This window comes from Scleropages formosus, chromosome 4 (assembly GCF_900964775.1).
Source record: "Scleropages formosus chromosome 4, fSclFor1.1, whole genome shotgun sequence".
Classification (NCBI taxonomy): domain Eukaryota; kingdom Metazoa; phylum Chordata; class Actinopteri; order Osteoglossiformes; family Osteoglossidae; genus Scleropages; species Scleropages formosus.
In genome coordinates, this window is record NC_041809.1 from 242,393 (window position 1) to 257,153 (window position 14,761).

At 48.7% G+C, this 14,761-nt stretch overlaps 2 protein-coding genes across 2 annotated transcripts; both read left to right on the top strand.

Annotated features, from left to right (window-relative positions):
* The first annotated feature begins 4,248 nt into the window (after window positions 1-4,248).
* LOC108927022 (T-cell leukemia homeobox protein 1-like) lies at window positions 4,249-9,671 on the top strand. The gene is made up of 3 exons (XM_029251465.1): window positions 4,249-4,708; window positions 7,291-7,528; window positions 9,461-9,671. The coding sequence occupies exons 1-3, from the start codon at window positions 4,249-4,251 to the stop codon at window positions 9,669-9,671; spliced, it is 909 nt and encodes a 302-aa protein (XP_029107298.1).
* Window positions 9,672-10,841: 1,170 nt separating this feature from the next.
* Window positions 10,842-13,566, top strand: sdhaf4 (succinate dehydrogenase complex assembly factor 4). The gene is made up of 4 exons (XM_018740098.2): window positions 10,842-10,907; window positions 11,266-11,470; window positions 12,550-12,678; window positions 13,065-13,566. The coding sequence occupies exons 1-4, from the start codon at window positions 10,842-10,844 to the stop codon at window positions 13,172-13,174; spliced, it is 510 nt and encodes a 169-aa protein (XP_018595614.2). The 3' UTR covers window positions 13,175-13,566.
* Window positions 13,567-14,761: the final 1,195 nt, after the last annotated feature.

Below are 14,761 nucleotides of genomic sequence, written 5' to 3' on the forward strand. Positions count from 1 at the left end.
GGCTCCATTAGCGAGGAGAGCCGTAGTGCCGCCGTCGGTGAAACCCGCCGAGGGCCCTCGATGACAGATAGGGGTCTGTGGCGAGGGGGGGGGCCGTTCACACTGCGCTTCACCCCCTCCGCTCTACACTGCCGCCGAAACACGGGGCTCCGGGCCACCGGTCAGCCAGGTGATGAGGCTTTATTAGCGCGGTCTGCTACTGCACCATCATGAATACATTTATGAGAAGCTACCGGGAGGAGAGTCTCTGGTAACTGGAAGATACGGTATTACAACTAATTAATTAAGACAAATTATGCAACGTGCTGTGCTGCGTTTTAGCTAAAGTGGAGAGCACACACACCCGCTGAGGTTCCAGAGCAGGACTCCTCTCTTTAGAGCGCTAGCAGCTAAATGCTAAATGCTAGGGGCCCGAAGAGCTACATTTATTCTTACTTTTTAAAAAATGTATCGGGTTCTTTTTGTGAAAATACCTTACAGTGTTTTATACAATGAGCTCCTGACAGTATTTTCCCTCCGACACAGCAGGGTGATCTTTGCCGTATCGGTTCAGGGAAAGTACTTGATCAAAGCCACGTCGGCACTTGTTCTTCACTGCGCCGCGTTTTTTTCACAGCTACATGAGGGAGCGCTAAGTGTCCCCCCCGGTGTCCCCAGAGAAGAGCGGATGGACACGTCCGCCGTGGACATCTCACTGAGCTCCCACACCGAGCAGCGACCAACCGGCTGCCCGGTAGCCAACAGGTCGAGTCCCTCCCCCCCACACAAAAGGACACGTTCCAGCTGGGCTCGCTGTAGCGGGACTCATTACGGGAAAGAAGAGCCTCGCTGTTCCGCTTGTCTCCGCAGAGTCCGGCCGAGGCGACAGGATGCGGCCGCACTTGAGCGGAGGGGCCGGGTTGCCGAGGGCAGCCGGAGAACGAAGGCGTCCTGTCGAGGAGTCAAATCCGCTGTCAGACCACGAGTGAATCCACATGGTGCTGGGCTCCAGGACATTTCCCGCGTGCCACAGGAGAATCCCTCGGCCATCAATCTGGACCCTAATTTACCCGTGCGGGATCCCCCTGCGCAGCCGCAGCCCACGGCCTCTGAACGCGGGGAAAAGTGTGTTTCGCGTGAGCTGCTGCATGTAAGATTGATGGAGACGGAGCGAGACGCCGCCGTCCACAAGTTATTTTTGTACGAAGCAAACAAGTGCTCGACGCGGTCCAACAATCCAGGATGAAGCACCGTGCTGCGTCTAACCCAGTACGAGTTTGGATGAAACACCTTCGTCTGACCAAAGGAAACACTTAACAGGGCAAGAAGAGCATCTTACAGGCAAAGCAGACAGACTTGAGGGTGAATGTAATGATAATAATAATAATAATAATAATAATAATATCATCCCCATAGGGAAATTAATGCTGTGTGGAAGAGTATGTGGGTGTTCCTGCCACCGGTTCATCTGCAGCTCCTCTCTAGGCCGGAGGACCCTCCAGAGGCCGAGGCCTGCTGTCCACCTCTGGACAGGTACATGTGAGAAAAATGACCTCTTCAAAGAAGTGCTGAGTGGAGCGTTGGCTACAAATGGAGAAAAACACACTGATGCTGAACGTGCATCGGAACTTCGATAAATGTGTAAATGACCGAACGCATAAATGTAAACGTAAACCACCGATTTATCCATCGGCCAATGCCTGTCCTCCGTGGTGTGAAACACTGGAATCATTTTTATCAAGGACGGTCGTCCACATCTGCATCACTGAGTGTACGTGTTGATGGCCTTGGTTCCCACAGCTGGCTGCTGGGACCTGCTGTTGGACCTGAGAGAACAGAATAGCCTGTGGAATATCAAAATTACTTTTTTATTGACCACAGAATATACATTGGCTCTTGGAGCACTGTAAAAATACAGTACATTGTCATTTGAAAATACATGTTTTGGCTCACATGTCAGCAGTTCACAGCCAGACGCATTAGTATTGCATTTCTTTTCAATAATTTACCCTCTGCTGAAGCGCTCCGAGTTTCTGTTATTGCCCATCATCACAAAGTGTCGTAGGACGTTTCATTAAACTTTCATGTGGGTCAACTGGCCAACATGAATCCCTGGATCCCTGTATCAAATATTAATACTTTAATGCCTTCTGCTAAATAATCATGTCCCTTAAGCTTTCAGAGGGAAAAAATCAATCGAGCAATTTTTTATTCCTTTTAAATTGTACAACACTTTTCATTGTCAGTCCAGCTTTAAAGTAAAAGAGTGTATGTATTTTTTTCAAAGATGTAAACTCATCATTTAATGTATGTCGCTTCTCAGGTATTTTTATGGCCACTCTGCGCAACTAACCACAACTGCGGTGGGTGATGTGACTCAGCTGATGTTTGGAATAATCTCAAATAAACATGTGTATTTCACTGACCACACATATGTTTATATTCATACTTACAGCCTTTTAAAACAACACACTGGACACTGTAAATGTACCGGAATGTCCAACACGTCCACATCACTCACTTTACTCAGAATACAGTCCAGTAGCAGTTAGTGTCTAGTGCAGGGTTGCGGTGGTCCGGAGCCTATCCAGGTGGAGGAGCTGGTCACTCAACGTCAGGGTACTTACCATCACATCATTATTGGTAGCGTAGTGGTTGGTGCCCCTGCCTTTGGACCTGGAGGTTGTGGATTCCATCACCCCTCTAGCTGTAGTTGACTTCAGCCAGGTACTTACCCTGAACTACTCCAGTAAAATTACCCAGCTCTGTAAACTGTTCTTCGTTGCTCTGGAGACAAGTATCAGCTAAACGAATGAATGTGAGAAGAGTGTACATCAGAAAACTGATATCCTGCCTCATTATAGTAAAAGCACTCATTTCACACAAGTTCTGATCTCATTTAACAGCAGGTAAAGAAGAGGAGACAGGAGTCCGGTTCAGTCCAGTGTAGATCATGTTCGAATCCCAGTTATGAACTCAGTCCATCTCCTGCATGCTGACACTCAGATACAAATCAGTATTTATGCCTCTTGTTCCTCTTCTCTGTTTTTCTCCTTTCTGTTTCTCCTTTGTCTCCATCTGCTCTGTGTGTGTGTGTGTGTGTGTGTGTGTGCGCGCGCGCGCGCGATCAGTGTTTGTTTACAGTCCTCGTGACGCGTGTGTTTCTCAGAGGACAGTAAATAGGTTGTTAATAGTGACACATGTCCCTGGCACAAAAACACACGGGTTCGTTTCTTGAGTTCATTTTAGTTTTGTCTATTCACTGAGTCAGTGAGGAGTGACAATAAATAATAATAATAATAATAATAATAATAATAATAATAATAATAATAATAATAATTGCAACACATCTCCTTCCTAGAAAGATACAGGTTTATTTGCATACTTGCAACTTCAGGTCTAATAAATTGAAATTGAAGAACAAACTAGGTTTGCTTGAGATTTTCATGTCTGCAGGTATGTCTCCATCTCTAAATGTAGTGCATAAATTGTACTTTTGCTGAGATGTACGTCGCTTTGGACAAAAGCGTCTGCTAAATTAATAAATGGAAATGTAAATGTAAATTACATTTCACAAGTAAAGTTGCCTTCGTGTTTTTGTTTTTTCTCTCCGTCATCGAGTGATAAGAAAAAATCACTGACTTTCACTCCCGACTCCAGTGTTCAGCGCTACAGAAGAAAAGTCATTTCGCTTTATTTCTGTCCGCGCGGCGCGGATCGGACTTTAGCGCTGAGTGGTAAAAACTGGAGTGAGAAACATCCATCCATCCATCCATCCATCCATCCATCCATCCATTCCAACCGCCCCCTGACCACTCACATCGCATAAGACGCCTTTGGGTCCACATGCCATGGGTGTCGCGTAACGGGCAGCGCGTATTTCGAGTACCACACTTTACCTTTACATTTACACACCATATTTACACCGTCGGCGCAGGCGTCTCGCGCCCACGGTGACCGTTCAGCACGGCGACTGAAAATCCCAGTTAGACTGGACTTGTCAAGACAGGTCCTTCCAGTGCGAGCTCGGTCCGAGTGTCCAAGTGTCCAATTCTCCACGTGTCGAGGAGAAGAAGAAGAAACACACGCACAGCATCCGTCGGCTTCAGTTTCGCCTTGGCCTCACACACACACACACACACACGCGCGCTCACAGACACGCACACACACACACACAAACGCGCGCGCGCGCGCGCGCACACACGCACAGTGCGCGACACCTATGAGGACGTCTCTCCGCAGCCCCGACTCGGAGCACCTCCGCGCACCATGGAGCAGCCCGCCGCGCACCTGCACCTCTCCCCGGCGGAGCCCATCAGCTTCGGCATCGACCACATCCTGCAGCACGGACCGGAACACAGCAGCTGCCTCGTCGTCGCGGGCCCCCGGTTCGGCGACTCGGACTGCGGCTGCGCGCTCGGCTACGGTCCGGCCGGGAACGCGCCGGCCGGGTCAGGCACAGGGTGCAGCTCCGTGGCCGTGGGCTCGTCCTACAGCGCGGACCCGGCAGCTCTGCACCCGGGTTTGAGCGTCGGCGGGAACGGCCTCGCTCCGCCTGCCGTCATCCGCGTGCCAGCGCACCGCGCGCTCGCCGCGCTCCCGCAGACGGGCGCGAGCGCGGGCGCGGTGCCGGAGGGTGCGTGCGGCGTGAACGCGTTCGGCAGCCTCACGGGATTAACGTTCCCGTGGATGGAAAGTAACAGAAGATACACGAAGGACAGGTTTACAGGTGAGAGCGCAGGTGGACCTCTGTGTGTGTGTGTGTGTGTGTGTGTGTGTGTGCGCGCGCGCGTCTCAATTCCCCCTAATATTATAGGTAAAACTTTGTTTTGAAAAAGAACCGGTGATGCAGGTAAAACTGAGTAATAACGGCAAAATACACAGTATGACAAAGGTTTCTGTTTTATTGCCCTCATAATCATATTCTCTACTAGTGTCTCATGTAGTCCAGCTCAGTCATGATTTACCTTTAGGACGATCATTTTACACAGGCGTTACCGCTCCGCTCGAAATCAGTCTTTGTGTCTATAGAAGGAAATGCATATTGATTTATTGTACATAAACTCTATATATACATACGTATATAGTGTACGTATATACTTATTCAGTTCTATTTATACATTTCTCTATGAAATCTGTATATATGAAACGGTTAGGTTTACAGCGAAAGCCAAATCTCACTTGTAATGAGGAGGTAAGTTAATAAAATCGATAGTCTGCTGGAAAATATAACAAGAACCTTTTATTTAAATTAAATAATATTCAAGTTTTTTATTATCAGTCGTTATTACATAATAAGGATGTTTGAACTTTTATTTTTTGTGAGTTGGAAAACGATATTTTTTTAAAACAATACACAATTAGAACGGTAAATTAAAATGTTATTAGACCTTCTTAATAGTTTAATAAATGCTATTAATAGTAAAACGTTTATAAATCACGAAAATACAGTTATCCGTCTTTTTGTCCTAAAAAGAAATGATCGGCGTTGTTCTCTTGTACCAAATACACCGAAATCTTTCTTTAAAATGATGGAAAAAAAGTGCTAAAAATCGTAACGCACAAGCCCGCATTTAATTTCACACAGTCTTGGGTCCCAATTAATTCAACATCTCTTATTTTTTTCTGTAAATAACAATGATCTGCAGACATATAATATTAAAGTTGCATGACAGTAAAATTAAAAACCAGGGCCGCCGTTCAATGTTCTGTCATTTTAATGTATGACGCTGCGGCATTATAGTTATCAATAATTCATATGGTTTTAGAGACAACTTTTCCTTTTTCTCAACATTAAACCTGTGGGCAAAACCCCCGTCTCAGAAACTGGAGCTTCATTTTCAGCATCGAAGTGCGGCGACGAACAGACTGTTGAGCCTGAAATATTTACCAGAAAATATTTCTTCTGATTTTTTTGGCAATATAATCTACTTTACCTTATTTACTTCATTTACTTCATTTTGTCCAAAGCGACTTCCAAAGAACACTGTGCAGTGTTTGCGGCACATTATTAAATTATCATCACAGTTTATTCACCAAGGTCACTTGCACTGCTAGAATCTTTGAGACCAAATCGAGTTTCATAGGCTGAAGGCAAGTTTTAGCACGTATTTCGATTCGCTGACTAATAATAATAATAATAAGAAGAAGAAGAATGAGAATAATAAGAATAATAATAATAATAATAAACTTTTATTTATCTGAATCCCTTCTCCATGGTGGGTTAAATTGATGAAAATTAGATTTCCACTGATTTACCCATTTACACAGCTGACTAAGTCACTGTAACAATTTTATTGTGTCAGTGTATCCAGGTAATTTACTGAAGGTGGGGTTTGAACCAGGAAATCGCAGTGACAGCCCTACATTTACATTTACAGTGACTTTTATTCATTCATCAGAGACTTTTCATGAGCTCAGAGTGAACAGAAGGCCATTTCTGCCTGCAGTCTTTACATGAGTAGCAAATTTTACAAGGGATTCAGCAGCTCTGAGGGACACAGAGTGCTCATTCCGCCATATCGGACAAAACCCAGAACCTTCACACCTTAGTGAGCGGGGCCACCAGTTAACCAGAGGTGGAGGAGCTCAGTTTCTAGAGTACAGCCTATGTGTCACATACCACGATATAAACCAGTGTACATTACATGTGTAGCTGCATACAGACTTTGTATTATTAAAGAAATTATTGAAAGAAACATTAAACAAACACTTCCATGTTTGTCATGCGCTTAGGAGATCAGCGTGAAAGAGGTGAGTTTCGAGAGCGTTAAAAAATGTAGAGAGATTCAGCAGTTCTGAGTGAGAGGGGGAGCTCATTTCACCGTATTGGAGCCAGAACCTTAGGTCGCATTGAGGTTTTGCGGACCGAGCGCGGAACCGGACGCTGGCAGCTACGGGACGAACATGGCGAGAGACGAGGGAACATTTTGGCAGGACGTGCACAACTTGCACACGGCCGGCGCTGTGTATCAGCTAGAGGCCAGAAGAGCAGAGAGGAGGGAGCCGCAGTCGTCCAGGTGGGACATCACCACGGCCTGGACCTGCGCCTGGAGCAGTGCAGCTCTGAGGGACACAGAGGCCTCATTCCGCCCTCGGGGGATCCTCCCTGAGCAGGAGGTTCTCTGCAGCCCCACTTTCCTGCTGCTTTTATTCACGTGTGTAGGATGAGGTGTGTGGATAGGCTGCTGACCCCGGCATGTTGCTCACTGTGCCGCTTGCTTTCGCCCTGTCGCTGTCCCTGTCTGTCCATCTGTCCATCCGTCCCCCCATGTCTCCCTCCCTCCCTCCCTCGTCCCGTCCCCGTCGCAGCAGCCCTCTCACCCCTCCCTGTAACGCGCCGCGTAGGTCACCCGTACCAGAACCGCACTCCGCCCAAGAAGAAGAAGCCGCGGACGTCGTTCACGCGCCTGCAGGTGTGCGAGCTCGAGAAGCGCTTCCACCGGCAGAAGTACCTGTCTTCGGCGGAGCGCGCGGCCCTGGCCAAGGCGCTGAGGATGACGGACGGCCAGGTGAAGACCTGGTTCCAGAACAGGAGGACTAAGTGGAGGTGAGCCCAAAAAGTGGGGTCTTGAGCAGCGCGCGTTTGCCGCCTATGACGTCATTGTTGTAACTTAACAACAGACGTCGAGTAGAGAACAGATAACGGTCGCTTTTCGATTTTAAAAATTAAAATCAAACGAGGCAATTAATTTCTTTTTCAAAAAACTCTGTTAAAAAAACTGGATTCTGTTCAAAAGAACTGCCAAAGGCAACTGTGTAAACTGAACCCTCATTAGATTTATTGTTTCACCCTTTACTTGGTGTTGTATTCGTATTTATTGATGTAACCTTTCGTTCGTTACAGTACATTTTTTGTTCCTTTGTAAAAAACTGTGGATTTTTGTGAAAACTACTGTTGCTATATTAAAAACATACAGAAGTATAGTCACTTCAGTACAAATGCTATCATAACTTTATGTCCATTCAATTTTATTCATTTATGTAAGATCCTCTGAACCTTACACTACAATATTAATATTTCATTTTCTAGATGATGCTATAGCATAATTCTATATATAGGATTACATGTTCTACAGCATTTTCTTATGTATTTATACACTGTCTATACAGTATGTCCTATATTCGATTAGACTGAATGATTATATGATTAGTGCGTCATAACGGCGTTCATTTAAGAAGCATTTTATACCTTATTTATAGTTTAACTTAATGTAATGCATACATTGTACTTTGCTGAGATGTACGTCGCTTTGGCAAACAAAAGCGTCTGCTAAATGAATAAATGTAAATGTAAATGTGGTAAAAGATAAATATTCCTTTCTGGAGGAAATTGTTAATTGTTAAAGCAGCGATCGTGCAAAAATGTTACATTTCAAAGGTCCTATATTTAAGTGTATGAATACATTTTAACAATCATTCATGTTCATGCCCTTAGACGCGTGGGACACGGTTCTATCCGTTGGTAAGGAACACAAAGTGAACGCGTACTGTACAGGGTCCCCGCTCCGCGGCACCGATACATTTACATCATCACACACTTTTCTCCAAGCGACGAACATCTCATAGAAAATACAAAGTGTTCATTAGATGAGCACGAAGAGACACTTGGATGAGTGACTGTACAGTACAGTCACTTTCTTTCTTTCCACCACACGAGAAGCTGCGTAAAACTATCACTATATATATAATATATAGTGTATATAACATTTACATTACGTTACAGGACTAGCTTTGTAAAGCTTTATTCGGGGATGACGTTAGAGTTACGAACAAAAATCACGGAAGGACGTATAAGGAGGACACTTTTACGTGGCCCGGATCGGTACCGGTAGAGCGACTACCCACTTCCTTGTCATAACTCACTCACACATCCATTGCATCAATATTGCATGATTCATTTATGTAGCTCACGCTTTTCTCCTGAGCGCCTTACACTGCTTACACACACACACACACACACATTTTCAGAACCGCTTGTCCCATACGGGGTCGCGGGGAACCGGAGCCAACCCGGTAACACAGGGCGTAAGGCCGGAGGGGGAAGGGGACACACCCAGGACGGGACGCCAGTCCGCCGCAAGGCACCCCAAGCGGGACTCGAACCCCAGACCCACCGGAGAGCAGGACCCGGTCCAACCCACTGCGCCACCGCACCCCCCTTACACTGCTTACATTTACCCCTTTTACAGAGTAAGAGTTAGAGTTTTACAGTCTTTTTTTTGCTCTATCGGTTCAGGGTGAGTCCCTTGATCAAGGGAACCGACCCCCAGCAACTCTAAGCGTCCCACCCACTTTTTGTTTTTTTACGTGCTGTGTGGTTATCGGGGCCCCCGGTCCGAAACACGTGGGGGTCCGGCACGTGCGCAGCCGCCTGTCGTCCCCGCCGCGCCTACCGATTTACTGCGCGTGTAATGAAATGCGGAGCCGAAGTGCTCGCGCGGGGGGGCACCGTTAACGTTCGGCTGCTTCGGCTGCGCAGGCGGCAGACAGCGGAGGAGCGCGAGGCCGAGCGGCAGCACGCGAACCGCATCCTGCTGCAGCTCCAGCACGAGGCCTTCCAGAAGACGCTGAACCAGCCGCTGGTGCCGGACCCGCTGTGCCGGAGCAACACGTCCCTGTTCGCGCTGCAGAACCTGCAGCCGTGGGCCGAGAACGTGGGCAAGATGAGCGGCGCGTCCACGTGCGAGTAGGGGGCGTGGCCGGTGACTGGAGCGCGCGCTTCGGTGCGCGTCACGTGCTGTCAGAACGCGGAGAACTTCTTTCCAATCCCACGAAGCCTGTCCTTCTTTGTTCGTGTCGAGCAGGGATGAAATGTTGCTCGTGCGAAGTTACTTTACCCTCTGGCGCTTTTCACGTGGACCACAAAGTGTCGCCAACAATCATGTCATTGATTGAATGGAGGACCCCGTACTACTTTTTTCTTTTTTTTCTTTTTTAAAAATCTCTTTCAATTTTTCTCTCTGTCACTGAAATATTTGTGACCCGATTCACGGTGAAGTTCGTTTGTACAGATTGTTACATAATTTTGTGGAAACCTGGTGGGTTCAAGTAAAGATGCTTCTGTATCGTTTTCACTGTTAATGATGCTTTTTCTTTTTCTGCACAACATGATTTATCAGGTTTATCACGTGTTCCCGGGAAGGCAAATAGGTGGTAACAAATAAACACGATGAATATTTATGTCCTGTACATATAAAAGGCGTTTTTCTTTTTTTACCGGCTTCCGATGCTTTTAAAGAAGCCTATTTTAAAGGCGTTATATATACAGTACAATAAAGTTATTATTTCTGTTCTTATCATCGTCCCACACTGACGTTTTCTTTATGCCCAGTGAACTTTACCGCGCTTCTACCTGCGTCTCATTTATTCATTCGCACACATTGAGTTCTTTCAAGTGCCTCCCTGCGCTGCACGAGACTGTACCCTACCGTACCGTACCGTACCGTACCGTACTCTGTGACACTGTGTGCAGTTCCTTTCGTTTACTGCGCTGCAGCCGCTCCCTCCGAGGACCGCTCTGTCCCGGGATTCGAACCCCACCGGGGACTGCTGGGAAGCCGGGCTCCCACCCACCGCCTTCGAGGTGATGATGGGTTCGACGCTCGGCCGTTCAGTCCCTCGGGAGGGGCGTGTCTTCACTCCGCGGTCAATGTTCGGGTACTACTGAAGCACGGTTTTACCATGCGATGCACTCAGACGAAGGACGAGCGATTTTTCCTCATTGTTCCACCAGTGAAATGAATCGTGGGACACGGGGCGCTATGAGGACAACAAGCACCAGAGTAAACAGCGTAAGTGAGCGTAAGTGAGCGCTCCTGCCCAGGTGAACGCGGCTCCAGTGGGACGTTTGGGCTGCAAACATGAAACCTACTGGCTTCCTCACCACAGAGCTGCGGGAATGCATGAATGTGGCTTCAGAGTATGACGTGTGGGCAGAAATATGAGTGTCTGTGTACACTAGTGTACACTACTACAGTGCGTGAATATGAAAAGAACAACAAGAAATGAAGAAGAAGAAAAAAAAAATGAAGTGAACAACAAGGGAAGAAAGGCAATCAATAATTGAGGTGAATGTTGACGCGAAATAAAACTCTCTTGACGTCTCAGAAAATAATTAAAAATAAAAGCAGAAATACTAACAGTAAAAAAAAAAAAAAAAAAAAAAATCAGTGATACAATTTAGAGAACTAAAGACCTACAGCAACTTCGTCCCGAACTCGGACGCAAGAGCGAAAAGAGACGGAAGAAACGCAGTCACGTGGGGCGGCTGTGCTGTGACGTCAGCACACGGCGTTCCATGGCGCGTCCATTAATGATGACGTCACGGGCGTCGCTCTACTGCCGCTGAGCAGCGACGGCGCGTTTCGTGACCGGTTTGGCTCCGTTCTGTTGGCCGCGCGCAACGGAAATGTCCGCCCAGGTTCGAGTTTGCTGTTTTGTTGGACAGGTGGCTCGGAACAGTCTGAGGCAAAGAAGAGTCTCTTCACAGGTGACGCCGTTTGGTTTTACACACCTGCTGATGATGATGATGATGATGATGATGATGATGATGATGACGATGATGTTGAAGATTGTTTGATGACTGGGTGTAGTTTGTTTACATTCCCGGCCGGCGCCTGCTTGTCACGTGCAGCGGCCCGGAGCGGAGCGACGGTTCGTTCGAAGTGCTCTGCTGCTCAGTCACGTCACTCTTGTCGTGTTCATGGGAGTGTTGTGGCTGAAGGCTCTGCCCCCTTGCCCACCTGTCCCCTCCCCCTCCTGTCCATCCCCCCTCCTCCTCCTGTCCCCCCCCTCCCTCGCCTGTTGCTCCCCTCCTCCCCCCTCCCTCTCCTGTCCCTCCCCTCACCCCCCCGTCCACCTCCTCCCCCTCTTGTCCCCCCCGTTCCTCCCCCCCTCCTCCTCCTGTCCATCCCCCCTCCCCCCTGTCCCGCCCCTCCCCCTCCTGTCCCCCCCCCGTTCCTCCCCCCCCTTCTGTCCATCCCCCCTCCTCCTCCTGTCCCCTCCTCCTCCTGTCCCCCCCTCCCTCGCCTGTCCCTCCCCTACTCCCCCCCGTCCACCCCCTCCCCCTCTTGTCCCCCCCGTCCACCCTCTCCCCCTCCTGTCCCCCCGTTCCTCCCCCCCTCCTGTAAATCCCCCCTCCTCCTCCTGTCCCCCCCCATCGCCTGTCGCTCCCCTCCTCCCCCCTCCCTCTCCTGTCCATTCCCCCTCCTCCTCCTGTCCCCCCCTCCCTCGCCTGTCCCTCCCCTACTCCCCCCCGTCCACCCCCTCCCCCTCCTGTCCCCCCCGTTCCTCCCCCCCCTCCTGTAAATCCCCTCTCCTCCTCCTGTCCCCTCCCCCTCCTGTCCCCCCGTTCCTCCCCCCTCCCTCTCCTGTCCATCCCCTCTCCTCCTCCTGTCCCCTCCCCCTCCTGTCCCCCCGTTCCTCCCCCCCCTCCTGTAAATCCCCTCTCCTCCTCCTGTCCCCTCCCCCTCCTGTCCCCCCCGTTCCTCCCCCCCCTCCTGTAAATCCCCTCTCCTCCTCCTGTCCCCCCCCACCCCCTCCTGTGCCTCCCCTCCTTCCCCTGTGCAGTTTGGGCGCGAAGCACGGGCTCGTCGGCAGGGGGCGCTGCGAAGGACAGGGGGCCCTTGAAGAAGGCGCACACCCCCCGGGGCCGCTTGGACCACCCTGACGAGGAGGAGCACAGGGAGGTCGTGCAAAGTAAGAATGTCGGTGTTGCTGTGGCTCAGGCCCCCCGCGATGTATGTGGTAGCGGAGTGGTTAGAGCTACTGGTAACAGGTTCGATCCCCACCTCCCACTCTAGTGCCCTGAGCAAGGTAAACTGTACCCTGAATTGCTCCAGTAAAATTACCCCGCTGTGCACATGGGTGAACAACTGTAACCTCAACACTGTAAGTGGCTTTGGAGAAAAGCGTCAGATAAATGAATAAATGTAAATGAGCAAGGAGGAGCAATATTTTCTTTCTCTCAGCCCTGTAGTTTTGTAGACACACCAATCGGCGTAGGTCCCTCTGCACAAAAGCATCAGCTAAGCGAATCAGTGTAAATAAAGTGCAAAAAATGTGTGTCGTGTCGGTGCCTCCAGGGTTCCCGGACGATGTCAATCCCGAAACAAAGGAGAAAGGGGGACCCAGGGGCCCGGAGCCAACGCGGTACGGCGACTGGGAGAGGAAGGGGCGGTGTATTGATTTCTAGCACCTTTATTTGATCACTCTAACAGTATTGTTGATATGAATGTGAAAGAGAAGAGTGTGCAGAAAATTTGAAGGCGCATGTATTTCTAAGTCAATATCACGGGGGCAGAAATGTGTGAGGTGCTCATTGTAACGTGATATTGGTCACTTTTTACATCACCAGGGCTCTTGCACTGCATTGGGTGGCTTCTGTAAATTGTGTGTTGTACTCCAGTGTGTGAACTTACACGTCCGTCTCATACTTCCGAAATAAAGAAAACGCTAATAGGACTGCAGAGTCTTTTGTTTAGGAACTTAGGTTGTTAGGTCTTTAGGAACGGTTGTTATTTCCAGTCCCAGTGCTGGAATGATGCATCATAACTGAATAAATACAATGTAATTATTTGTTTATGACCCAACTGAGTCTCTTGGTTTGTTTGCTGATATATTTATTGTATTATGCAGTAGAATAGATGTGTCCACATCAGACTTCCATGAGACAGACACACATCTTGTGAGGAGTGTTTGTAACTTGAGAAGTTTGTATTTCTTATACCAGGAAACACAGAGCACCGTCACCGGAGAGGCTCGACCCACCAACCTTTCGGTTAACAGCCAGACATACAAACCTATTTCACCACAGAGACACAGCAGCTGTTGGTCTGCGGGCTTGGCGGTCACTCATTGGGACATGGGTTTGAATCCGAGGGCAATGGTAAACTGGGTCCGGGCCCTCCGTTACCATGACAGCCACACGATCGGTTGCCATGAGACTAACTGGACCGGAAAGGTCCGAACCCTTACGGCACCGTAATTTACCGCGCCGCACTTCAGTACGAGTGCTGAACAAAAGGGACCCTTCAATGAAGTGGTACAATTGCGGTACTTTTTAAAGTACTTGCTCAGTCCCTGACTGTTGTGTCTCTGTGGCTCAATCAGCTGGCATGTTGGGTCCTTAACCCAAAGGTTGGTGGTTCAACCCCCATCTGTGGATGGCCTTCCTTCCTTTTTGCCCGCATAGCAAGTTGCACACACTTCAGGCCTCCAGGTGGCACAGTGCTCCTTTTGGACTAGGAGCACACAGATTGCACTTTGTTCAGGTATTGATCATCGTTCACGTATTGATCACCGCAAACCACTATGGAAGCAAAATGAGCACTTTAGTTTCTCTGCTCGCTGCAAGGAGGACAATAAACAGTTTTATTCACCAATCTAATTGTACCGGTAACCAAACTCCACATCCATAAGTGCAAATCCTCCGGTGAGGAAACGGAACAGTACCGCGGTCCAAGAGCCGAGCAATAAACACGCTGTTAAAACTACGACACTGTACATTGTTCAGAATTTTCAACTAAACTGTCATCTGTATTTGTATCCCTCCCCCTTCCTTCTTTTTCACCTCCCTTTACACTCTTCTCTTCTTGTTGTCTTTAGTACTACTGTGTTGTGTGATTATTAGTATTATTATTATTATAAGCCTAGATTCCATTTCTGCGTGTCTGTGCGTGCTCCCCGGCCCTTAGCTGTTCGCAGAGTGGAGTCATGCGGTCTTCCGCAGGGAGGTGATGTCGAGGTCCTCCGAACGAGACCCTTTTTGTCCTCGACTTCA